The 26,870-nt window shown below is 48.3% G+C and overlaps 2 protein-coding genes across 3 annotated transcripts in view; one reads left to right on the top strand and one right to left on the bottom strand.

The window, feature by feature from the left end:
* Window positions 1-582, top strand: part of WNT3 (Wnt family member 3) — a 35,374-nt gene extending 34,792 nt beyond the window's left edge. Inside the window, exon 5 of the mRNA XM_051825040.3 lies at window positions 239-582. The gene's annotated coding sequence lies outside the window, so the exon portion shown is untranslated. The remainder of the gene's footprint in view (window positions 1-238) is intronic.
* Window positions 583-5,122: 4,540 nt separating this feature from the next.
* NSF (N-ethylmaleimide sensitive factor, vesicle fusing ATPase) overlaps window positions 5,123-26,870 on the bottom strand; it is a 183,369-nt gene continuing 161,621 nt past the window's right edge. Inside the window, exons 18-22 of one of the 2 annotated variants that reach the window (XM_008271641.5) lie at window positions 11,794-11,928; window positions 9,905-10,018; window positions 7,059-7,114; window positions 6,819-6,920; window positions 5,123-6,633 (exon numbers count right to left, since the gene is read on the bottom strand). In XM_008271641.5, coding sequence (XP_008269863.3) covers window positions 6,612-6,633; window positions 6,819-6,920; window positions 7,059-7,114; window positions 9,905-10,018; window positions 11,794-11,928 — 429 coding nt within the window. In that variant the 3' untranslated portion in view covers window positions 5,123-6,611. The remainder of the gene's footprint in view (window positions 6,634-6,818; window positions 6,921-7,058; window positions 7,115-9,904; window positions 10,019-11,793; window positions 11,929-26,870) is intronic. The other variant, XM_002719197.6, reaches the window with a different exon arrangement.

Below are 26,870 nucleotides of genomic sequence, written 5' to 3'. Positions count from 1 at the left end.
CTCCGTGTGGCGTGGTGGCACCTGCGGCCACGCCCCAGCGCCGGCTAGCCATGGGGAGGGAGGATCTGCATCCCAGGCTGCTGCTGCTCCTGCCTGTCACATGCGCTCCCCGGCGGTGGGCCCGGGAGTGCAGGTGCGCGTGGGGGCGCCCCTGGATCTCAGCACTGCGGCCTCTGCGTTTTGCACCCCAGTGGGAAAGGAGTCACGTTTCTAATTCTTCCTCTTGGTTTTCCCGAAGGGCGCTGGGAAGGGGTGAAGCGTGCGGCTGGGTGGATTCACCGAAGTCTCCTGGGAAGCAGATGCGAGAGCCCAGCTCAGCCCTCAGTGCCACTCAGCAAGGAGCCCGGACTGTTGCCAGCTGTCCGTGGTAAATGACCTGGACCCCACCTGCCGCCGCCGCCACCGCCGCCACCGGGAGCCGCTCCTCCCCCTCCCCCTCCGACTCTCACCCCACTCTGGATGGTGTGTGGTTTTTACAGAAGGGGCTTTCTTTTTAGTTCTCGAGGGTCTGATCAGAACAGACCCAAGGTTATCTTTGCACACATTAAAGAAAATAAAAATGAAAACAAAACAAAACAAAAACAAAAACAAAACCAATTCTCCAACAGCACAGGCTGTGAGCTCTCGGCCTGGTGGTGAAGACCCCCGATTCTGTCTGCAGACTGCCTGGGAAGGAGGACTGGCGCCCGCACCTCTGGCCACTCCCACTCCTGGCCATGCTCGCTCGTGTGGCTGGGAGGAGCCCCGGGAAGGTGCGAGGCACTGGCTAGAGCAGATGCAGTGTTGAGGGCGTTCTGGGGAGCGCTCGGGAGAGCAGTTCTGGGTCCCTCTGTCTCCTGTGCTGCACGAGGCAGGCAGATCGCCCCCCGCCCCGTGGCCGCCGCTCCTGCCTGGCGGTGGACATTGGGCGACAGGCCTTCTCCAGCCCCGGCGGCTCCCTAAGAAAAGAGCGGTGTCTTTGGAAGGGGCCATGCAGTCCTCCCCCGCCCCGCTTCCCCAAACACTGTCCAGGTAGAGCAGCTGGACTCCTGGTCCCTAGTGTGAGTCAGACACGGGGTCAGCGAGAGGGAGGCTAACCGGATCGCGGAATCCCAGCTTTGGGACGAGTAGGTGGGGAGGATGAGGACGGGCCCCTCTGTCTGCTCCCCAGGGACGCGCCTACCTGCGCCCCTCCCTCTCCCTCTCCAGTGCACGAGAGAAAAGGAGACAGAGGGCTTCCCCGCAGCGCCCAGGGTCTGGCTCCCGGCGCCTCCCTGCCCAGGCCTCCTCGAAGCACACGGGTCCTGCTGGGGGACCTGGGGCACATGAGCAGAGTGGGGCAAGTGGATTTGCCAGCACGGACCCAGCCAACTGCGGCGTGGTCGGGAGAGTCGTGGCCGAGGAGCAGCGCCGAACAAAGATTGTTCTTTCTTCCCGCTTCATCTCTGGTGTCTCCCTGAGGCTGACCCTGGCCCCTGGCCCATGCCCCCACCGCGGTGGGAAGTGCCCCTCCCCCTGTCACCCAGCGATGTCGCTCGCTTCCTGTGAGAATTCTTCAGCAGAGTGGATCCACACTTCCCCAGCCGTCGTTCCATGTCTCTGTGTTCTCATCACAAGTGATAAAGTCACGTTTCCGGGCGGATTCGAGTAGCCAAGACATCCCCGTTCAAGGGTAGCACGAGTGCGTGGTCAGGTCGCAGCATCCCACGGAGACTCCTCCCAACCTGCTGTATCCAAAGTTTTGTAAAAAGTTGTAGAAGTTGTTGATCTTTTTCATTTTATATTCGAAAAGTCTCTTTTTATAAATATTATTTATTATACAATGTATATACCTTTGAGTTAACTAAGATTATATATTATATAAATATATATATATTTGGAGAAAATATATTTCATCATGCAGTTTTTTTCTGTTAAGCCATTAAAGAGAAGGTGAACAACTGTGAAGTTTCTGACACATTGTACGGTGCGTGGTGCTGCCCGGGGTGCAGGTCGAGGACGCCTGGTTCTGAACACGGCGGTCCCGGTCAGTCAAGGGGCCAGACTGGGGTCTCCTTCCTCAGGTGCTGTCAGCCCGAGCGTCAGGGACGGCCCGGACTGTCCCAAGACTTCCTCTGTGCTAAGTCAACCGCTGACGAGGCATTTTAGGCTTTGGAAATAATCACGGCGAGCAGCGATTCACTGCCTAGACTCGAGCCCGTTCAAGTACAAATTCATGTCATAGACGTCCCCAGAAGATGTGGCCCGAGGCCAGCAGACCACGGGCTTGGCCACTGCCTTAATCCCTTCCTCTCAACAGGTTTTCAGCTCTGTTTATCGGGAAAAGAGGATTTGCCCTACTGAAAGTGAGACTTGACTGCTAACGCCTCTCCCCTGCCGGCTCCGCTGAGAGCCGAGACACAGGGGCAGGTGGGCGTGCCTGGCTGCGGAGTATTGGATGGGCTGGGAGGGAACCTCCACGCGCTGGCCAGGGCCCCCTCCCGTCACAAGGACTCCCCCACAGCCCTCAAGCTCTGCCTTCTTAGCGAACAGCAGAAACTCTGTCTATGGCGACAGATGACGCCTTTGTTGTCCGCTCCACTCATCACACAGTCCCTTTGGTTTCTCTGGCACATCATTTCAGAGAACAGCTGTAAGGTTTCTTTCTCTTGCTCTACTTCTTTTTGGAACAAATCTCATTTTTTAAAAAAAGATTTATTTGAAAGGTGGGGTTTCAGAGGAGAGAGAGAGAGAGAGAGAGAGAGAGAGAGAGAGAGATCCATCTGCTGGTTCACTCCCTAAATGGCTGAAACAGCCAGTCCTGGGTCAGGCTGAAGCCAGGAGACAGGAACTTCATCTGGGTCTCCCACATGGGTACAGGGGCCCTTGGGTCATCTGCTGCTGCTTTCTCAGGTGCATTAGCAGGGAGTTGGATCAGAAGTGGAGCAGCCGGGACTTGCTCGGGCGCTTGTATGGGAGCTGGTGTTGCAGGCCACGGCTTAACTGGCTGCACCACAACACTGGCCCCAGGAACAAATCTTATTTACTTACCTTATAGACACATAAGAACAGGAATAAAAGAAGTCTGCCTCATGCAGGGGAGACGCAGACCTCTGACCCTAGATCAGGAATGGCTACCTTCCTTTTGCCTGTGTCTTCAGTCCCGGAAAAGGATAAACCACAAGCATGGTTACATTTCAGCCTGGTCGGGTGGGCGTCCGCGGCGCACGGTGTTGGCCATCGCCCATCTCTCCTTCGCCTCATATCTCACCTTCACATAAAACAAATGCTCACCCACCCCGGCATTCTGGGGAGGGAAACCTCCAAGGTCGTCGGGTACTTAAGGGGTCCCTGCTCGTGGGAGCCGAGGCCACTCAGTCCTTCCTCTGATTAGCCATGTTCTGTGATGGAAGACGGTACAGTTATAGCTGAACTTGAGCATCTATCATAAACCCTGTTAAAATATCTAGAAATGACAGGAAGTTTGAAAAGATCTAGAAGAAACAGGCCTTTGAAAGCAGCGTTGCTTGATGGAGGAGGAGGCACAGACGCAAAGCTGAGGACGTGCGGGAGCAGAGCGCGGGGAGACCTGCTGGGGAGGTCACCTGGCGTGTACGCAGTGCTGCCCACGAGCCAGCTGGGCACCAGTGCGCCTGCGCAGGCTACACACACACACACACACACACGAAGTTGATTCAGCAGAAATCTGGCTCAATGCTCTTGTCGCTTCTCTCAGTGTAACGGGGAGCTTCCCATCTAGCGAGTGGGGAAACGACCTTACCACTGACTCCCCTAACAGGGGGACAGCGGCCGTGTGGCCACAGGGTGCTGGGGACATTCAGAGTTTGAGTTCCCCTCGCACATCCTGGCTTCCCTGCGTGGGGACCCTGCCGGTCACGGCACCAGCTCTGTGCGCACGGTGCACACACGCCCCGGGATCGTTTCGGCTCGGCTGGCCAGCGGACGAGGACCCTCAGCCCGTTCGGGATGAGCTCTGAGGCTGGCACGCTTTCGATGGCTCAGCTCAGCTCGCCCGGTCAGTCCTCTGCGGAGGCTGTGGGACCAGGAAAAGGAAAGCCTGCCCTGGCCTCCTGGGCACGGGCTGCGGGCGGACGGCCGACCCACGGCTTCCACGAGGCTGTTCCTCAGGGGTCAGCGTTCACTCCATGCCCCGGTGACTTGCTGCTGAACCTCGAAGCGGAAGCTGTTCATTTTAATCTTTAGGCTATGAAAAGACAGCCTTAAAGCAAAACGTACTGCAGATTTTAACCAAAACTATTAACTTTTCTTTTTTTTGGTTTAAAAGAGTGTCCCAGGGAAGACGTACAAACTTAGGATAAAATAACCTCTTTTGAGGTTTTAATTATATCTTCTGACCAAAAACCAGCCAGTTGACCGTCTACCCATGAAGGAAGGACACTCCTTTGCCCCCAGTCATCGCGGCTGGCTCTGAGGAAGCTTGTCGGCTCTCAGGTCTGCGCGGGTGTCAGCTGGCCTCCGGAGCTCCTGGGGCTGACCCTGCTTAGGAGATGCTCTTGACATTGACCTCCGCCCCACGGCGCCTTGCTCGTATTCTGGACTGCCTTGCATCCTACCCCAAGCCAAGACAAAGGATCAGGGCTGACAGCTCTCACAACAGTGCAAGAAACTATGAAGGCTACCAAAGTGAACCATGGGAAATCTCATCAAGAGGGCTGGAGTCCACCGGTTTGTAACTTTCACAGGAAAGAATTTTTTTGAAGTTTTATTTATGTCTTTGTTTGAAAGGCAGAGAGTGCGAGTGAGAGCGCTTTCATCCACTAGTTCATTCCCCAAATGCCTGCAGCAGCTGGGGCTGGGCCGGGCTGAAGCCGGAATCTCAGACGCCTAATCTGGACCTGCCACACTGTAGCGGGGACCCAAGTACTGGGGCCACCGCTGCTGTCTCCCACGTGTGCATGAGCAGGAGGCTGGGACTGGAGGCGGAGCCGGCACTCGGACGCAGGGGCTCTGATGTGGGATGCGGGCCAAGGCATACCAAGTGCTGGACGCCCACTCCCGAGAAGTTGTTAAATAAAAACCATCACCTCCTTATCCTAGTAACAAAACGGGGGTGGTTCTTTTTTCTCCGCATGTTCCTGTCATTGTCATGTTGTTTTGTATGAAATATCGGCTTTCAGAACGCTTTCAAGTGTATTTACTCTTTATTGCATTCCTTCATTTGCATTAAACAATATAATATTTATATTTTTCAATATAGTTTTGGACAAAACACAGAGACATTAAGCTCATTGAACAAGAGACAGAAGTTAACACAACGTGTGCTGCTTTCACGGGAGGAGGACGGGGCTGAGGAGACCCAGGACACTGGCCACCAGGAGTCACACGATGTCACGAGACAGTCAATCCACTTTTAAAAAGCCACAAAATAAACTAGGGCTGGAAATGCGAAACAAAGCAGACAGGACACACGAGTCTCCACCAGAAGCACGCAGGCAGCCAGGTCTGGAGACGGTCTGCTGCGGGGTGACGACAGAGCCACTCCCAGCGCCGCCGCGGGAGGTCGGAGCACCCTGGGGTGGCCGTCAGCGCCCGGCCCTGCACCCTGAGCAGCGATGGGGAGAGTGGCGAGCGCTGTGAGTCACCCTGACTCAGGTGGAAGACACGGCACCCCGGAGGGCCCCGCGAGTCCTCCCGGCCTGGAGCAGCGTGCGCAGGGTGAGGGGACGCGCAGTGTGTGGAACGACGGGGGGAGGACCGAGGGCAGCTGGACGGCCACGTTTTACTGGTGCCAGACAGCACGCCGGTAACAGGTCGCGGAGGGGGGATTCCAAGTAAGCATCAAGCGTCAGGGGAAGATGAAAGTGCCGATCCTAATGAGGCCTCACTGCAATGCTGAGCAACTGACCTACTTACAAGCTGGCCACTAACGAGTGCTGAGAGGCTTGTAAATGACTTTATTTTAGTAACTTCTTTCTGTGGCGGGTATACACTTTTCTGCATATGGATCTTTCTCAGGCTTGTAACATCTACCAAGTGGTGACGATCGGGTACTTCTGATCACAGAACAAGTTACCTCCATGAGGGGCTGTCAGGGCAAACAGCAGTTATCTTTCTCTTAACAAAGCTCTCCCGACTGCAGCTCGGCCACACCTCTGCAAACGTCTGAGGAAGCAGCTCAGACATGCAAGACCCTGTTTCTTTAGGCAAAGATAGTGAGCGGCTTTCTGGGAGAACCTTGAACCAAACACCAATTACCTTTAGTGTTAACACCGGGACGCACATTCTAGGCGCGCTCCTGGTCTGCGCAGGGGGCGGCTCCCTCGTACTAGGCCACGCTGCCTGCGTGCAGGGGTGGCGGGGGCGGCGGGAGGGAGTTAGCACGTGTAGTGTTCACCAGCACGGGACGTTTCGCACACGTAGCTTCTGGTCAGAAGGAAGCATCTTAGCTCGAAAGGGAAACACAGCACTCTACAGCAACTCTGCACCTTCCACAAACACTAGAGGGTCTCGGGAAGCAGGGGGAGGGCTCCTGAGCACTAGTCATGCAGAGCGGGCGCGTGGCGAGGGTGGAGAAGTGGTCGCTGAGTCCAGCATCTGGGGGCAGGGAAGACCCCTGGCCGTCTTCACTGCGGTCACTCCCCTTGGTCACTGTGTCCTGCAAGCGGTCGTCTTCAGTCCAAGTCCAGGGGGCTACTGCAAGAGAGACAGCCAACACCACACAGGAAAACAGCTGCAGCGCTGCCAAATGCCCCGCAGCTCAGCCACTGACCCTGCTCCGCGCTTCTCCACATTTCCCACTACGCGTCTGCTGTAGGGGTCTCACAAAGAAGGTGGTCACAGTTCCATGCACTGAAAAGCAGGCTCTCATAGATATGTACCATCGAGTTTTCTCCTGCATTGTGTGACAAGGAAGTTTTGCGAAGCAGGAGAGGGAGAGAAAACCAACAGAACAACCAACTTCCTTGCTCGGTCCCTCAGACCTACAACAGTGGAGAAGCCCAACAAACGGAAGCAGTTACTTAAGAAGGAACGCTCACATCTGCAGGACCGACAGCCACTCTCAGAACAGGCACTGGGTGGAGGAGGGGTGCGGGAGCCGGCTGGCAGCCTGTACTTACGCTCCTTCTTCTCGTAAGAGGGCCAAGAATTTCCTCACCCGGTATTCAGGATCCATCTACACGCACCGGAAGGAATACAGAGGCAGGTTAATGGCGCTGCCAACAACTGTGCACTCACTCACCCTGTGCCAAGGACACACTGGGTTGCGGACTTGCGGCGGGGTTCTGCTGAGCCACAGAAACCGGCTACCTGCTTCTTGACCGTGTTCCCACGCACCACACGGCAGACTGCCATCCAAGAGAGGCCAATGCGTTTCCCAGTGTGGACAGCCTGTGTGTCGGATGCTCCAGGCACCCTGACTGAGCACCGAGTAACTGGCACCACAAGCCTGTGAGGCGTCGCCATGGGCCCAGACCAGTGTCACCCACGGGGGCTCACGTGGCTTCCAACTCACAGGACTTAGGTAGAAAAGAAAGCAAACGGAGTCTGAGCAGACGACTAAAATCCAGCTCATTCACTCCATACAGTCAGCAATTGAGCATTCCCTGGCCTTGGTCTTGCTTGGTCAGCGTCTTCACCCCATGAATGGAAGTTTGCACTGACACCAAGAAAGGGAGAGTCCGCGCCTCCGGCTCAGCGACCTCAGAAAGCACGGCGGGTTCTGACGGAGCTGCTTGCTTTAGGGCCTTCTTATTAATGACTTCTACTGTTTTCCATTTTATATTCATATTCAGACTAATTTGCTAAAATACATTATTCTCACTGGTCCGCCAGAAATGTGAAGTTATCTGGAAAATGATCATTAAAAACATCTCTAATTCCTTAAGATGAATTTTTATTGTAAGAGAAACACGCCTAACTTTTAAAATATGTTTCAGGCAGGCGGCTGCTTCCCGAGAGGGAACTCCCTGCCCTCCAGGAAGAGCGTGCGGCCGCGCGCAGCTGCTGTGGGCAGACGCAGGTGGATCCCCGCTCCACTTTTTTTTTTTTCTTTTTAAAGATTTTTCTCTCCTATCCCAGAAAAACATTGAACAGAAGTTTCAAATGTATCAAAGTTAAGAGGTCAGACTACAAAGCACTAAGAAAAGTGTGAACAGCTAACAAAAGAAACATTTTTCCTCTTTGGGAATAGAATTACATATGAATCAATTGTCAAGGTCTTTTTTTAAGAAAAAAAAATGGAACTGGCTGGAGCTCAGCTGTAGTCGGTACTTGCAGGCCTTCGCCCATTAAATAGATTTAATATGTGTGAGCAACGACTTACTGGCTTGCCTGTAGCTATGGAATTAAAAGTCAAGAGAAAGGGAGGAAAAAAGTAATCTAGATAAATGACTTTATTCCCTCAGGTGACATCCAGTCAGAGCAGATCCTGAGCGCTGTGCAAGTTTTAACAGAGTCGCGGAGCGCGAACAGAGAGGGAACATGACTTCCAGTCTGCGCGACCACATGCCTCTCCACTGAGGCTCAGCTCTCGGAGGCAGATCTAAAGAGGATTCACTCAGCTGCACGAAATCCATTTGACATGAAGGGGTTCAGACTCGGAGGCCTATGAAGTGTCAGCGCTGCAGATTAGGCCTGAGTGCCCACTCTCACTTTCCACCCCACGTACGCAGTGGCATTAACTTGATCACTGACCTGCAGGCATCAAAGGCAGAGGGGCTGGGGGCTGGGGAGGAAAACCCACATAGTTTCTTCTACGCAATTATTGAAAAACATTTGTGCTGAAACTTAAAAAAAAAAATAGTGACAAGCTGACTTTCTGACAGATTTATCTTCTTCAAGGAAAAAGCCAATATACCTGCCTGTGTGTACCTTTACCACGAACAGGCAGTGATTGGTCTGTAACATATTTATTGCTCATAATGGAAAACAAATAAACTGACTTTAAAAAAAGTCCATATGCAAATTTAGTAGATGAAATCTTAGGTTTGTGAAAACCACAAGGATTTTATTTTAAAATATAAACTATGAGAAAAGACTCCAAGGCACTGCTTTGTTACTGTCCGGGAGCCCATTTCTGATGTCACTGCTGCACCCACTGCTCACCCTGACTGCTCACTGCAGCACACCATGCTCAGACAGTGCCGCTCTGTCCTGTCCACCGTGCCCCAGAGGGTTGGTTTACTCCTGCAGAGAAGTCCACGGGGCAACCACCCACGTGTCTAGCTCTGCTCCGGGGCTGTGGGCTCAATGAGAACCAAGGCATCTCATCTCGCAGACAGCAGGAGGGATGTATTTACTAACTAGCAAGTCAGGGGAGCAAGAAGACACAGGATGGGTACACGGGGTGTGTGGTTCCAGAAAGAGAAAGAGAAAAGCAAGTTGCCAAAGTTCCAAAAGTTTCTCATGTCTTTTCCGGGTGGCAGCTCGGGGCTCAGTTCTATTTGATCCTAGAGGCTTCAACCCTGTGGTAGTCTGTATGGAACGTCCAGGAGTCCGGGACCAGCCTGCAAGTCAATGAGCCCGAGCCTAACAGCAGTGCGCGTGGCACCCGTCTGGGCGCAGGTGTGGTAGGGTGCTGAGCGCTGATGTACACCACCGCCCCTCCTCCACCACCAACCTGGGGGCCCACAGCACACTCAGCTCTCAAAGGAGGGGTGGCAGAGCAATCACCCTTTGAAGTGCTCTCTAGTTTTAAGATCCAGTGACTGCCCAACCTAAAATGAAAAGTAACTTTCTAAAAGCTTCTCTTCTAGTTTTGAATTTTGAGAAGCACAAAAGAAAAGTATTGTTTGATCTCAGAAGCACGCTACTGATGTCAGCTTGAAGTGGGAAATCGTGTAAGATTTATCACTTAAACGAATGAAAACCTCAGCCAAAGGAAATCAGAAAGCCCCCTCCCGCCAGCCCCGTACGGCTTGAAGCTTCCTCCCACACCCGAACCACAGAGGAGGACGTATCTTACTTGCAGGGACATCTCGATCAACATCAGCAACTTCTTGATTCCTATCCAGACCTTCCTCCCTTTGACTTGCTGTGCAATTGTGGTGCGTTCCTTATCCTTGAAGTTGCCCAAAAGCTAGAGAAACGATAAACAACAGCGAGGACACATTTACAGTAAGCATGTCAACAGCGTAGTTAATTCTTACATTTACCCTTAAAAAACAGCCTTGAGAACTATCTGTTTAAAACTGATAGGGCTCTTGGGGCCGGTGCTGTGGCGTAGCGGGTAAAGCTGCCGCCTGCAGTGCCAGCATCCCATATGGGCATTGGTTCAAGTCCCAGCTGCTCCACTTCCAATCCCGCTCTCTGCTAAGGCCTGGGAAAGCAGAAGATGGTCCAACTCCTTGGGCCCCTGCACCCACATGGGAGACCTGGAAGAAACTCCTGGCTTCAGATCAGCACAGCTCCAGCCATTGCAGCCAATTAAGGAGTGAACCAGTGGATGGAACACCTCTCTTTCTCTCTCTCTCTGCCTCTCCTTTGCTCTCTGTGTAACTCTTTCAAATAAATAAATAAATATTTAAAACAAAACAAAACAAAACAAAACAAAAAAACCTGATAGGACTCTCTCTATTTTAAAATCCAGTCTGACCTTTCTAAGCCAGTCACAAAAGTGAAGACTGGTATCTGTGTCTGAACCCTTGTTTTCCTAGAGACCTCCTAACTCAGAGATGCATTTGTCGGAGGAAAGACAACTCCACTCCATAATAAATATGCTGAAATTTTTAACATTCCTTTCTAGGAACAAGCTGTGTGTGTCAAAGCAGGCCACATTTGATTTTCTTACCCGATGCCAGCATAGGAGCTGCTCAAACAAGCAGTCTGGAGGCACTGATCACGTAGACAACGCTGACTGCTGGGAGCGCGGCACACCCCGACACCACGGGGCTTCAGGACTCTGAGAGGCTGCTCTGACTCTGCTGCTGCCCGAGTAACTCACTGGATGATACTGCCCAACACAGTGCAAGCATCTGTGCACTCTGACGCTCATCACAAGTTTAAGGAACATATTTTTTAGAAATTAAAGATTCTGTCATCCTGAGAAAGTTTAAGAAAACATTTCTATATTATATACTTATTTTTTATTATATACTGCCTTTTTTTTTTTAAATGATTCATTCATTTATTGAAAGGCAGAGCTACAGAGAGGCAGAGGCAGAGAGAGAAAAAGATCTTCCATCTGCTGGTTCACTCTCCAGATGGCTGCAATGGCCAGAGCTGGACCAATCTGGAGCCAGGAGCTTCTTCTGGGTCTCCGACACGGGTGCAGGGGCCCAAGGACTTGGGCCATCTTCCACTGCTTTCTCAGGCCGTAGCAGAGAGCTGGAGCAGAAGTAGAGCAGCCAGGACTCAAACTGGCATCCATATGGGATGCTGGCACTGTAGGCAGTGGCTCTACCCGCTACGCCATAGCTCCTGCCCCTACAGTTCCTCTTTTGAAGTTTCTAAGACTTTAATCACTGCTCTAATTTATTAAATACAAAGAAATATGTAGAGGGCTGACACGAATGACGGATATTTCTAGTAGGGACTACCTCCCCGCCACGTTCCCTCCCAGCCGCCCAGGTTCCTGAAGCATGTCATCTGGCTGTGTCCCCCAGGCTGGGCAGAGTTAAGTCAGCCCTGGCAGTTCGTGTGCTGCCTACACTGAAGAAAGGGAGTCACTTCACTGGCACTGGTACTCATCTTCTTCCTGTAACTCCTGGAGACTAATGGAGGTAATACGTCAGCATCCCACGTTCTAGGCTAACACAGAAACCAAACACCAGGTGCGACGCTGTTGGACTCCTTAGCGCTTTTCCAGTCTCAACTCCTTTCTTATAAACAGTGTGCAGTCCACGGACTCCTCACCTCCAGAGCTTCCAGCAGCTGCTCTCCCGTGGCAATGTTGGGCACGTGGATAGTGGTGCTGAAGGCGTTAAGCATTTCCATTTCCTGAAGGACATCTTTGCGGCTGGTGGTCCCAATGATGAGAAGCTTGCGGCCCTGATCAGAGGCGAAAACGTTGAAACGCACAAGTAAGAATAATTAGGAAACCAGAGCAAGCTTGACTGAAACGTGCAATGTCCACTGATTCAATCACAGGAATAGAAATTAAGCCAAAGAGAAGAAAATTCAGGATTTTCCTCAAGAAGACCTAAAAATGAGTACCAACAAGCTGACTGGGAATGGGCAGCTTCTCAAGAGCTTTCCATTCACATCGCGCAGACGAGGATCACTATGAATTCTGCACCCTCCCCGTACGCCCCTTTCTCATCTTTCCAACAGTCACTTCAGCCTTCAGTGAAGTCTTATTCAGTAGTCACCATGACCATGTGATGTGCAGCTGAGTCACATGGAGGGTTGCTCAATCTCCCTTTTTAGGTGGCATTTCCTTTCTACTAGAGTTAATGATCGCCTCCCCCTACTGATTAGTTTATCAGGACTTATCACAAGCTCTTCTTCAAACACAATCAGAAATCTCCTTTCAATGTGTTTTTTTTTGTTTTTTTTTTTTCTTTTTTTCTTGAAGACACTGCCCTCCTGGAGTCCCCGTCTTCATAGCCCATCTGGGCTGCCCACTCTCTAGGCCTGCTGCTCAGCTGTGGCTCTGGAACTTCCCTCCTTTCTCTGTTAGCTCTCCTGTAACCTCATCTCCCTTTACCCATGCTGAAGATGTCCACAAGCCTCTTGAGAAAGGGTGCCTGGGAAATAAAATGGTAGGACCTTGCGGTCTGGCAACGCCTTGATTCCTTCCTGAGTCTTGTACTCTCATTGCATACTTACGGCTTTGACTAGGTACAGCGAGTAAGGCCAGAAAAAAAATGCTCTCAATTTTGAAGGCATTGCTCTTTGAATTGTCTTTTAATTTTCAGAGTTGCTGGCTGGAAGACCAATGTCATTTGATCTCTGACCCTTTGTTTCTAACCTGTTTTTTTAAATATAAGGTTTTAAGATTCCTTATCCCCATGTTCTGTAATTTGAAAATTATACACCTTGAGGTGGGTCTTCTTCACTCACTTTGCTGGCACTAGATGAGTCCTTTCTAAACTGGAAATTCCAATCATTTAGTTCTAGGAAATATCTTGAATTATTTCTTTGAGATTTCTTCCCATTTATCTTCCCATCCAGCTGGGAGCCTCCACTGGTTGGACATGGTCCTCTAAGACTAATTTCATTTTTTATTTTTGCTCTCAGTTTTTCTTTCTCTCTCTCCCCACTTTTTATGTTGGAATCAGCCTTATCCTGCAATCTCCATGCTAAAATGCTTCACTCCTAAGAGCTCTTTCCTTGTTTTCTGGATGTCTCCTGTTAGAGCTCATTTTAGGTCTCTGTGAGGATTATGGATTTAAAAGGTGTTTTCTTTCCTTCCCTGCTTTGCTTCCTCTGAGCTTCTGTGTTCCTGTTTGGTTACTGGAGGCTCTTCTCAAGCCTGGCGATGGCAGGATGACTTCACATGTAGGCTGGACTAATGGCCGGAGCGCTGTGTCCGAGGGCTCCACGACAGGATGACCAGGTGAGCCTGGGCTCAGTCTGCGCATCCTTCCTGAAGTGGATTCTGCCACTCCCTCCTGAGGGCTGCATCCCCAGCTGCCGTACCCAGGGAGTGCGTGGCCAAGGGTCTGGGAATCTCCCCACTTCACTTCGGAGAACTGCACCGCTTAAGATCGATCTCTCACTGAACACTCATTATCATCCTGGGAATTAAGAACTTGCACCATCCCTAGTATACTGATGAAACTATTAAGTCTCTCAAGCTTAAGTAATTTGTTCAAGGCCAAATAACTAATAAACCAAAGAACCAAGATTGGAAACCAGATCCAGACCAAATCATATGCTGCCTCTCTTCATGAAAAAAAAAAAATTAAAAAAGGTTCCTTGGAAAAATGGAATGTTTCAAACTTACATCACTAGATTTATGAAACACACTCAATTCAAAGATAAGGCTCTAATATAATCATTAAACCTACTTAAGGATCTTAGAAACTTGGGAGACTAAAATTCATGTTCTATTAGGAAAAGATCTTAAGAAATTAAAGACCAGATGCCCAAACAATTTCAATTTGGGTTTTATAAACATTATAACCACTACTGTCAATAAGGCATGCTGGGCTTTCTCAATTTCACTCATTATTTTTGCCCATCTGCTGTGCCAGAGATGGACAATGCACCACCAAAAACACAAGCATGTTCAAGAAACAAAGTTGAGACACTGCATTATCAGCCATTGGTATAACAGGGAAGTATGCAAAAGCTATGAGACACAAGTATACCTGTGAAGTGGACAGATTAAAGAGTAATTATCATTATTTGACAAATCAACTCCTAAAAAATCAAATGCTTATCACAAATATTTACCAAGCTTCTAAATGAATACGGAATAGATCTTATATAGTGAGGAAGACAAGATATAAATGACAGGCTGGTGCTGTGGCATAGAAAAGTTATGCCTCAGGGCCAGTGCTCTGGCACAGTAGGTTAATCTGCTGCCTGCAGCTCCAGCAATCCCATATAGGCACTGGCTCTAGTCCCAGCTGCTCCTCTTCTGATCCAGCTCTCTGCTATGGTCTAGGAAAGCAGAAGATGGCCCAAGCGCTTGGCTCCTTGCACCCACGTAGGAGACCTGGAAGAAGCTCCTGGCTCCTGACTTCGGATTAACACAGCTCTGGCCATTGTGGCCATTTAGGGAGTAAACCAGCAGATAGAGGACCTTTGTCTCTGTCTCTCCCTCTCACTGTCTGTAATTCTCCCTCTCAAATAAGTAAATAAATAATATTTAAAAAAAGAAAGAAGGCTGGTGCCACAGCTCACTTGGCTAATCACTCCGCCTGCAGCACCGGCACCCCGGGTTCTAGTCCTGGTTGGGGCACCGGATTCTGTCCCGTTTGCTCCTCTTCCAGTCCAGCTCTCTGCTGTGGCCCAGGAATGCACCTGCATGGGAGACCAGGAGGAAGCACCTGGCTCCTGGCTTCGGATCAGTGTAGCGCACCGGCTGTAGTGGCCATTTCGGGAGTGAACCAAAGGAAGGAAGACCTTTCTCTCTGTCTCTCTCTCTCACTGTCTATAACTCTGTCAAATAAATAAATAAAAAAAAAAAAGATTCAAGTGAGATAATTACAATATGGAAAAGCAGAGGTATTATGTGTAAGGATGTCAGGTAGAGGAAAGAAACATATGGCAAAGAAAGCTTCTCTCTGGAGGCAGTAACAGCTGCGTGAAGCCTTAAGGAATGAGTAGGCCTACGAAGAAGATGAAGGGGAAGGACACTCAGCCACAGGGGCAGCCGTACAAACCTAACTCCGAAGGTAAAAGGACACAAAAGCTGGAGGAACAAACACATTTCTACTATAAATAAAAAAGCAGTGGTTTGATAGTCAAAGTATTTTTGGGAATAAGTCCTAGGGGTAAACATGTGAATACATCCCTGAAGGCCTACAGATGCCAAAGGCCACATGTGCTCGTATGTCCTCATTACAACGAAAGGGAACTGTTACTTCTGTCTTTCCTTGAATTTTTGATATCCCATGGCTCGTAATTCAAACCCCCTCATGCTGTTCTCCTCTCAGGAGGACAGCACTGGCCTGGGAAGAAGCTTCTCACTCATTCCAGCAAGCTGGACTTTGCAAATCTTTGCCATTTTCCCAGTGAAACTCTCCGCCGTTAACAGGGACTATGTTCTTCAAAGTGTTGAAAGATTGGGAAACACAGAGCAACTTATAATGGAGCTGCTAATTTATGTTTTGCTTTTCTTCTTGTTTAACAAGACTGCAAACACTGGAAAGAGGTCATGACCCAGGCAAGTTCAGGCCTTGACTCGTAAAGCATCATCTTTAAGAAATACCAAAAAACATTACCAAATAATTAGATTATGCTGGGTCATTTTGTATATTAATTAGTGATAATGCTCATAAGGAAGCTTTACCATGAAAAAGCAGCTCTGGATGAGCTAATGCAACACATCACATTGGCTAACATTTGAAGGGAAAAGCTGCCAGCAGCATTAAATGGGGATAGAGTTTTAAAAATAAAATTAGAGTGAGGGTGGGTATTTTGTGCATAGGCGAGAAGCCACTGGGGATGCCTGCATTCCGTATCACAATACCCACTCTGCTTTCCATCCAGCTTCCTGCCAGTGCGCAGAAGGTGAGGATTCAAGTAGTTGGGTCCTTGCTACCTATGTGGAGACTCAGATGAAGCTCTGGGCTCCTTGCTTTGGCCTGGCCCAGTCCCAGCTGTTGCGGGCATTTGGGGAGTGAAACCAGAGTATGGAATATCTTTCTCTGTTGCTCTATCAAATAAATAAATACAAATGAAACAAAAACAGAGTTTAATCCATGAGATGAAATTGTCTTGTGACTGTGTGGCTACTGAAGTCCACAGAGTTCAAACACGCCTCTTGATACAAAGAAAACCAAGGGTGATAACCTATTTGGGAAAAAAAACTGCTCCCAGCATACTCTTTACTGAAATTTGCCAGTCCTGATGCTAGAAAGAAAGGGCCTAAATAAAATGACTATCTGCCGATCGGATTATGATAAACATTGTTCCAAGGTTAAATAAGTATTAGTTAACTAATTCTTAGCACCATAAGGAGCAACTCAGGTGAAAACATTACCATGAAAAAGGCAGGGCTCAGTCAGGTGTTGATCCTTCAAAAAAACACTTCTTTACATGATGAAGAATGAGCCAAGCACTAAGCAGCATCTAAGCCTTTTGCCACACAAAGGACTAACCAGATAATCCACACCCTTTCATAGGTTTTGCCCATTGATTGGCCCCAATAAACTGATTTGTAACAAAAGTTCATGTGGAAGAAAGCTTTTTCCCCCCCTAAATAAAAATGCCACCAATATAATGCTGCAGTGAAATGGAAGGGATGGAAAGGCTGATTTTAACCTATGAACAAAAGTGAAGTCAGTTATGCAGGAAAGAAAGGCCATTCTTTCCATACCATTCAATGGTGAGCGAGTGTAATACACCCTTGGTAAGAAGAATTAACTGTGAACAATTGGAAATCCTGGAATGGATTAAGAAGTTTAGGTTTAGTGAGTTTAAAAGTGCAACTCGAAAGTGCTGTGGCTGTGGGCCCTTACACTTTATTTTCTGACTATTAGAACCCGATGGTTTTCTGAATTAAAAATGTTTGAATGTGAAGAATTTGTATATCCAGTAAGTGAAAGATGAAACAAACATTAGCCAATGGAATTATGAGAGTTGGGTGTGCTTCCCAAGTGATTACAATTAGCCCGAAAAAGCAAAGAAATATTCAGGGACCTCCATCAAACAGCACAGTATGTGAGGACAGTTTCCTGGGGCGGGTTACCTGGGAAGACTCCTGGGAGACTACAGAGACACTGAGAGAGAGGCGGCGCTGCAAGGCCCTGAGGAGAAGGCCGGCTCTCATGCTACTGAATCCTGCCGTGGGTGCTGGAAGCAGCTGGGTCTGAGCACCTCAGGCTGAAAACGAAGTCCTCTTGGAGAGGTGGGAGAGGGGCAACCAATGAAAGGAAGACTCGACTAAGGAAGGAGATTTAATATCAACAGCACAGGAAACCAAAGAAGGCTTCTTTTTTTTAATTTGAAAGGCAGAACAGCAGAGAGCACCAGGCATCTTTCATTCAGTGGTTCACTCCCCAGATGCGTGCAGCAGCCAGGGCTGGGCCAGACTAAAGCAGGAGCCCAGAACTCCGTCTGGGTCTCCCATGTGGGTGGCAGGGACCCAGGTACTTGAGCTGTCACCTGCCGCCCCCCAGGGTGCACATTAGCAAGAAACTGGATGGGAAACAGAGGTGGGACTCAAACTGAGGCACTCTAGTCGGGGCTTCACTGTTGTGCCATGACACCTGTTCCCAAAGAAGATTCTTGAGCAGGAAACCGTGATGGAAAGATGATCCTGGCAACTGCCTGCAGGACGGCTCCTGTCTAGTGGCTTCTCAGAAAGCTGCTGCACTAATGCCAGGTACTGTAAGAGTGAGCTTTTCCAGAAAGCACCCTGCACATGTTAACCAGTGTCTTACATCCAGGATGTCCTTTTAAATGCAGGCCCAGGGTTGGCAGAAAGCAGTGGGGCAGTGGCAGTGCCTGGATGGGCAGCTGGCTTGGTGCAGTGGAAAAAGAACAAGTTCTGTCCTTCAGAGCTGTGTGACCTGGGCAGATACCTCTCATCCCTGTTTCCTCCTGGGCCATAAAAGCAGGACTGAAAATCCTATTTACTTGTGAGAGGAGAGCAAGAAGGATGCTGGGGCGGGGACTTTATCGCTGTCAGAACAGGCAAGAGTGCAAGAGCAAGAGTCAGAACAGAAGGCTTTGCGAGGACCTGAAAAAATCTCCCGCAGCCTCAGGAATCCACAGGATTGGTCTGGTGGTGCAGTGAGACGCCTGAGAATCCTCTTCCCAACAGCACAGGGCACTGCAACAAGTGGAACACAGCCAGCAGCTCTCCCTTGCTAGGGAAGGAGAGCGCCGACCCTCAGGCTAAACAGGTATGGTGCAGACCCGCCAAGCCCGAAGCTCCAGGTCAGAAACCTCCGGGGAAGGAGCTGCCCCAGGGGGTGAGAGTGGGGCCTCCTGAGAGGCAGAGGCTTCTGAGAAAGGGGAACAGGCTGAGCAGGAAGTGCTTCCGCCCCCACTGACCCTGGCTTCGTTCTGGAGGCGGGAACGTTTCTATTTTCACTTGGCTTTATTATCCTTCCCCACAGACTGTCTGTATATTCCCCTTCACCACAGTGTTCACGGCACTTCTGTGCCAGGCTGAACTTTGCTTCTAGCCTGTCGGCTCCTGCGGGTGGGGCCGTGCCTCTGTGTCTGTGCCCTGCAGTGCCCAGCATGGCCCTCATTTAGCCCTGGACAGCCTGCTCTCCTCCTTTAGGCCTCAACCTTTCAAACAAGGATTCCATAATATTCGGTAATATTATCTCACTTATCTGGAGGCCTGTTTGCAAAACAAATTAAAAGAAAAAGATTTATTCAAGGCAGAGTTACAGAGAGACAAAGAGAGAGATCGATCGATCTTCCATCTACTGGTTCACTTGCTGAATGGCCACAACAGCCAGATCTGGGCCAGGCTGAAACCAGGAGCCAGGAACTCCATCCAAGTTTGTTATACAGGGAGCAGAGGCCCAAGCATTGGGGTCACCTTCCATTGCCTTCCCAGGAGCAGCAGCAGGAAGCTGATGGGAAGCAGAACTGCTCTGGGCATGGCAATCAGCGGTTTAACCTGACCCAGCGTGCCTGGCGCAAGCGATGGACCTGGCGGCCCCTCTGTCTGGAATGCTGTCCGCTCACAGTCAAGGACTTGCTGGAATATCAGCTTTTCCACAGCCTACCCATGCATGGTTGATGCCTCAGTGGAACCATGTCCACTTACGTCTGCTTTCACTGATGCATCCAGGACTAGCACAATGCCTTGTTCGAGTACAAAGTAGGTACACACGTGCTGGATGAAAGGGAGGATCCCAGGACAGGTTTCAAGGGCAGCAGCCGACTCCCTCATTGTTACATCCTCCCTTCTGGCCCTAGAAAAGTACACAGGACCCCAAGTGTTCAACAGGAAAATCAGTGCCTGCTAGCAGAGTCTGCACCGTGAGCTCCACGTGCTGAGTGCCGTGACGACAGTAACCAGTCTTAAATACAGTAACCCAGAACGAAGCATGGCATGTATGCTTCATCCACGACACAAGGAGATACAAGCGCTGTCATTTTTCCTTCTTTTAATCAATTAATCAGCTATTAGCTGGGTAATACAGACTTCTCTAGAAGAGGACAAATAAGATTCATTAGATGCCGTTGATTTAAGCTATAAACAAGTATCATTAAAGGTCTCACACAACTCTAGGTTTCCCCACACTGACTACCACTAAAAACAACCAGCAGCCGCGGGGGTGGGGCGGGAGTGGAGCAGGGCCTCTCCTCATGCTCCAGATGCATTTCTGATTTCTCTTGCTCCAACATCTGCAACTTCTTCTACTTTTTTTTTTTTTTTTTGGCATTTAAATGTCTAAGTTGAATACCAAAGGAAGGATGTTTCAAATAAATCATGCTACAACTAGGCAGACAACTACACTTAAACTCTCCATTATACTTTTACCCTGAAGCAAATTCTTAGTCTACTTCTTCGTAACTACTCTGGTGAGGCTGCCAACAGGGCAGAGGACAACAAGGAGGGCAAGTCATGATGCAGACTGGATACGAAAGAGAAACTTAACCCCAAATCATTCGAAATAAGCATCATAGATAAAAGCAGGCTACTTTAAATATTTAAGAATATTTTGTACTAATTTATGAAAAAAGACACTGAATCATCAGATTTTACATGTGAAACCACTTTTTAAAATATTTATTTATTTGAAAGGCAGAGATACAGAGAGAGAAACAGAGACAGAATGAGAGAAAGAGAATCTTCCATCCACTGGTTCACTCCCCAAATGGCCACAACAGCTGGAGCTGGGCAGGGGCCCAAGTGCTTTCCCAGGAGCATCAGCAGGGAGCTACACTGGAAGCGGAGCAGCAGGACTGGAACCAGTGCCCATAGTGATGCTGGCAGTGCAGGCGGAGGCTTAACCTTCTATACCACAGCTAGAGATGACCTGATCTCTCTCATCCTATAGATGAGACACTGGCAGCAAAGGTGCAGTGAGCTGTGTGAGCCCTCACGTCCAGAGAGGGAGCTGGAACTGGGGTTTAGTGCTCACAGATATGTTCACTGTGTTTTAGCTGCTCATTGTTTTTATCTCTGTAATTTTAAACTCAGGTTAGCAATGGCTGATCTTTTAATTGTGAATTAGGGAGAGATATCACTTAGAAAAATGACTTCTGGGTTCTTAAGAGAAAAGATTATATAAATTAAGAAAATAAAGTTGGGATCAGCTCAAGTCCCAGCTGCTCCACTTTGGATCCAGCTCCCCGCTAACACCCCTGGGAAAGCAGCAGAGGATGGCTCAAGTCCTTGGGCCCCTGCGCTCACATGGGAGACCTGGAAGAAACTCCTGGCTCCTGGCTTTGGCCTGGCTCAGCCCTGGCTGCTGTGACCATTTGGGGAGTGAACCAGCAGACAGAAGATCTCTCTCTTTCTCTCTGTAACTCTGCCTTTCAAATAAATAAATAAAAGCCTGAAAAACAAAAACCAAAACAAACAAACAAACAAAAACAAAAACAAAGTTGTACTGATCAAGCTGCAGCATTTTTTAATGTCAAAATGAAGTTTGGTGTAGAAGGCGTGAGAAACAGTTACTATAATGAAGTTTGGTGTAGAGCTCTCTCCTGAGAAAGTTACTATTACAACCGTTCCCAGAGTCCTGCCAGGTGGCAAGCACCTCTTCTGTTCCCAGCCATACTTCAACATGCGCCTGTTCTCCACACTCCACCTCACTTAACCCCACACAGCCCACTGGCCTCCTTTAGGCCTCAGCCATGTGTCCAGTAATATTCTCTCAAGTATTTGGAGACCAGTTTGAGAAACAATTTCTACAATCCAGAACACAGCCAAGAACCAAGAAGTAAGCACAAATCCTATAATTTCCAAGATTTGAAAAAAAAAAAAAAGTAATGTGAGGTTTAAGAAGCTGCTCCTAGGGGCAGGGTTGACCTAACTCTCAGGCAGAGGGCCAAGGCCCAATAAACTTCAGGAAGCTCATGAAAATATTCTGATTTCTCTTAGAAGAAAAAAAGAAAACTCTGGGTTGAAGAAAATGTTTTAATATATTGAAGCTATGACATATATTATAGATGTTTTTATATATTCATCTTTACACCAAGAGTCAGAAAATGCAATTTTAAATATGTTCTCACGGAGGAAGGAACTCACAAAAGTCCTCAGGTGGCTTTTGCACACAAGCTACACAGAATAAGCCCCTGGGAAATCTCCAGAGATCTGTGTCATTTCAGGGCAGAAACCATGACACAGCACTCTGCTGCACCAGGAGTCAGGAGAAAGGGGGGACTTTGGTCTTAAGTAACACGTGGCTACAAAGGAAAGTAGGCGGCCTAGGTCCCAGAGGCTGAGGACAAGTTGGCCAGGGTGTCCTCAGAGGTCTCACAATGGTCACAAGCTCCAGCCCCCACTCTGCTCCTTACCTGCCCAAGCCCTGAAATTCCAGTGTTAACCTCATTCTTCTTTTTACAACAGGACCCTTCTCCCCCTACCCCACCCTCCCGCCCCAGACCAGAGTATTTGTTTTAGGATTTAGGAAGTCTCTTAACTTCAGTGAATGAGAGATGGGGAGGAAGGTATCCCTGTTTCTTTCCTGTTGTGCAAACAAGGGAAGTTGAGCCTGGGAAGCCCAAATTGGAATTCTAAACACACTTTCTCTGGAAATTTGCTACACACTGCAGTTAAATTCTTAAGTTTTCCCATCTAACAAGCTAAATAGGTGCCAGGGACTAGCTAAAGGCACCTCTTTTCTTCTTTTAATATCTTATGTCTGTAGAGTCCACAGGTTTACAAAGATCTTCACTACATATTATCAGACTCTCAATGGGATATGTTAAGACAAGAGGAATTAACTCCATTTTATAGATGAGGAAATAAATGTAAAGCAATTAAAGGGACTAGTTCACAGTTATAAAGCCTGAAGATATCTGAGCTAAGACTCAAACTCGGGTTTTCTGCCCCAGGCTCCACAGAGACTCATCACTAGACCCTCAGCACCACCGAATACTATATTTTAATCAACAACTTTCCAAAGCTGATGTTGTATCACAGTCATATATTTAAGGCAATGGTGCTGAAAGATGGCATTCTGGCCGTGAGAAAATATTTTTTGTCTCAATACTATTAACATTTTTCTAATGATTAAAATTTAATATTTACTTGAGCTATCTGAAAATGATACCCATGTCTTACAGTTCACTTTGGTATTTATACCTCTGACAGATGTGCTCTACCAACACCAAACGAACAAATAAGATCAAACCTTCTTTGGATGACCTGGTTTTGCTCAGCAGAAATTTGTATCAATGTTTTTTAAAGGATTTGTCACTTTCTTTCACTGTTTCTGATGTACTTAAAATCAATCTACATATATATTATGTAAACACACATATTTAAGTTCTGTATACAGAATTTTCCAAGGAAATCTGCTAAATTAAGCAAAGGACACTAAACAGAATCTCATAAAATGCAAAAGCTATCTAATGTCATGGACTTAATAAATGGGGAAACTAGGCCACTAAATTGTCCATCACAATTGATTTTTTTTTTTTTGTAAAAAATGAAATCTAGGGACCACTGCTATGGCCTAGTGGGTTAAGCTGCCATTGGCAGTGCCAGCATATATGGGTGCCAAATTGAGTCCTGGCTGCTCTACTTCCAATCCAGCTCCCTGCTAATGAGCCTGAGAAAGCAGCAGAGAATGGCCCAAGTACTTGGGCACCTGCACCCATGTAGGAACCCAGAAGAAGCTCCTGGCTCCTGGCTTTGGATTGGCCCAGCTCCAGCTGTTGAGGCCATTTGGGGAGTGAACCAGTGGATGGAAGCAGTCTTGGTTTCCCTCTCTCTTTCTCTTTCTGTAAGTCTGCCTTTCAAATAAATAAAAATAAATCTTAAAAAAAAATGAAGTCCAATGCAAAAGTCATCACATCAGTGATTACAATTAATGTGTCTGGCACAATGACTACAGCTCTTTTCTAGAGTGATTATGTATCTTATTGAGTCACATTGGAGTCATTAGCCAGAGTTAATTGTGAACAGATAGAAGGAGAGATACTCATGCTTAGGCCTGTCCCATTTGGAGGCTGTTCCATTATCTGCTTATTTCACCAAAGCAACCCAAAGCCTGAAGAGTTGCCTCATATTACGAGCCTCCCTAACAACATATCTGAAGTCAGACTGTGCTAAGACATCATGTAAGGGTTACATAAAACGCAATCTTGTCATGAGACTGATGATGCTAAATGAACACGCCTGCCCGAGTCCCCACCTGAATATCTGGACAGTGGGTCACACTACATTATGCTCTCCCAGCTCGAAACCTAATTTTTTAAGAAAAGATTTATCTACTTGAAAGAATTACACAGCAAGGAAGAGACAGAGAGAAGGAGGAAGGAAGAGAGATCTTCCATCTGCTGGTTCACTTCTAAAACGGCTTCAACGTCTGGGGCTGGGCCAGACCAAAGCCAGGAGTCAGGAGCTTCTTCAGGGTCTCCCAAGTGGGTGCAGGGGCCCAAGCACTTGGACCATCTTCTGCTGCTTTCTCAGGCGTATTATCAGGCAGCTGGTTCTGAAGTAGAGCAACCGGGTCTTGAACAGGCACCCATACAGGACACCTGGCGTCCATGCCACAGTGCCAGCACCGCTAGTTTCTTTTTATTATTAGGTAATATTAGGTGCCAAAGTAGTGAGATTATTTTTTCCAACTCTATAACTCAGTTAAAATTCTAGCAACTGTTAGGTTTCAATCATATTTCAGCAATACTGTTATGAATTTGGAGTGATATTCTTCTTTTGTAAGTTTGCAGTTTCTTGGAGCTGGTGTTGTGGTACTGTGACACTGGCATCTCATATAGGTTCAAATCCTGGCTGCTCTACTGCCAATCCTCCCTGGTAATGGCCCCAGAAAAGCAGCGGATAGCCAAAGTACTTTGACCTCTGCTACCCATGTCGGAGACCCGGATGAAGCTCCTGGCTCCTGGCTGCGGCCTGGCTCAGCCTTGTCCATTGCAGTCATCTTGGGAGTGAACCAGCAGATGGAAGCTCCCTCCCTCCTCTCTCTTTCAAATAAAGAAATAAATATTAACAAAAAAAAAAGGTTGCAGTTTCTAAAGAGTCTCCCATTGGCATGCTGTAAACATACATGGACTAAGACACCGACTCCCGTCAGCTGCTGGGTGGCTGGGCCCTGGTGGGCTGTGCGTGGCCTCGTGTACTTACTCAAGGCTATATCATCAGATATTATGATTTTTCTATGTCATAAAAAGGATAGGAGGTTCCTCATAAACCACAAGGCCTTTCTGTTACACGAAGGTGCAGTCTTCCAAAGCGAGCCATAGACGTGTCATGGAAAGCCAGGGCTGAACGTCAGGTCAATGGGCTTAACTGGTGACGCTCACACTCGGCGAGGAAACTGGCAAGTCACGTCGTTTTACAGCCCGAGGAGTTCCTTTTCAGACATTTTATTTTGTCTCCCACAAAGGCAGAAAACAGAAGGCGGCAGAAGAGCCCGGTGTGGCAGGCTGCAGCTTCACCTGGCCTCCCCACTTCGCCACTGCTTCTCCCTCGACACTGAGACTGCGGCTTTCACCCTCCTGATGGTGAAAAGCACATCCCCCTCAACTTCCATAAATCTGCAAAACTTGAAAAGAGCCCCAATGTCATCAAGTAAAAGAGACGGCTTTAGGAATCTCACTGGAAGGAGGGGTGTCTTCAAGCCTCTCGCCGCTAAGCCGGACATTTCCTAACACTGGACAAATTGTACGTCCAGCTCGGGGAGGGTGAACTGCAGTGGTCTTTTACCCTCCAAGCCAATTGTTAGCTTTTCACAGGAATCAGCAGGGAAGCACATGTGAAGCCTCCGTGTGCCGGAGAGCACCCCACGCCTTGTGTGACTCTGCATGTAGATGAAGCCGGCCGGAGCTTTCTGAGCTGCTGCTGCTGAGTTCTCAGAGCAGCCCTTTTCTCCGGCCTGGCTCCCTGCTGGGACAGCGCTTTTCAATCTTTCTATCCCCCCTCCATCTCTTCTCCTGCACAACACAGGGAAACTTGATTGAAATAAAGACCTAGGGAACATGTTTTATTTTCTCCTGTTCAATCCATTTTAGAAAAGCTTTTAATTGGTTTTAAAAAGATGCTAAACAAAATGTGATGATGTTTTTCAGTCTTCGTGAACTACAGATACCACTTTTTATACTTTCAAAAGGCTAATAAATCAATCATGAAATTAACTCTCCAGCTAAATTTAAAGCAAATCCACTGAAAATTGCATTCATTAAAAATCTATGCATTTAGTTAGAAAAATTTAAAATTCAAAGAAATTATCCTAGTAACTGAAATCTGACTTGAATTTTTAGTTCTACACTGAAAATTCAAGACCAAGACAATAACAAAGGAAAAAAAGGAGGGCTTGTGAACCAGTTTTAATAAAGCCAATTTACAAGAAGGGAGTGGGGGAGGGGTGGGAGTAGCAGAGAGAATATCTTGATACCTAACAACATAGTGGCCCTGAAGGGATTCTTTTATTTCAGCATGTGCACACATGCACACACAGTTTTGCTGTGTGAAAGCCGGAATCACCAAAAATGCAAAATGAAGGATCTTGTGACTGACCGCCGTACTGTATACCTGCACAGTTGCTTTTAAAGAAAACTACCCACAACTTCTGTGTTTTCTTGTCAGTGAGAGTAGTTTTGTACCACGCTACACATCTTTGTAACCTTCAGTTCCATGTGCCCGGTGAACATCTGAGAATCCTACGGGATGACTGGTAAAGTGAGAGCTTCTACTTTAGAATGACGGATATTCTTGATATTGATCAGCCTGAAATTTTCCCCCTAATTTCTTGAGAATATAAACTAACTTTAAAAAGCAGGGTGCTGGCTGGTGCCGCGGCTCAATAGGCTATTCCTCCACCTAGTGGCACCGGCACACCAGGTTCTAGTCCCGGTTGGGGAGCCGGATTCTGTCCCGGTTGCCCCTCTTCCAGGCCAGCTCTCTGCTGTGGCCAGAGAGTGCAGTGGAGGATGGCCCAAGTCCTTGGGCCCTGCACCCCATGGGAGACCAGGAGAAGCACCTGGCTCCTGCCTTCGGATCAGCACGGTGCGCTGGCTGCAGCGCGCCAGCCATGGCGGCCATTGGAGGGTGAACCAACGGCAAAAGGAAGACCTTTCTCTCTGTCTCTCTTTCACTGTCCACTCTGCCTGTCAAACAAACAAACAAACAAAAAACAAAAAAATGGGTGCTACAGACAAAGCATTTATTTTATTTAGTTAAGTATATGCCAACCATAGTTGTTACATTC

This window comes from Oryctolagus cuniculus, chromosome 17, assembly GCF_051225735.1.
Source record: "Oryctolagus cuniculus isolate XC-2025 breed Fujian yellow rabbit chromosome 17, ASM5122573v1, whole genome shotgun sequence".
Classification (NCBI taxonomy): Eukaryota; Metazoa; Chordata; class Mammalia; order Lagomorpha; family Leporidae; genus Oryctolagus; species Oryctolagus cuniculus.
This window is presented reverse-complemented; position numbering and strand designations above follow the sequence as displayed.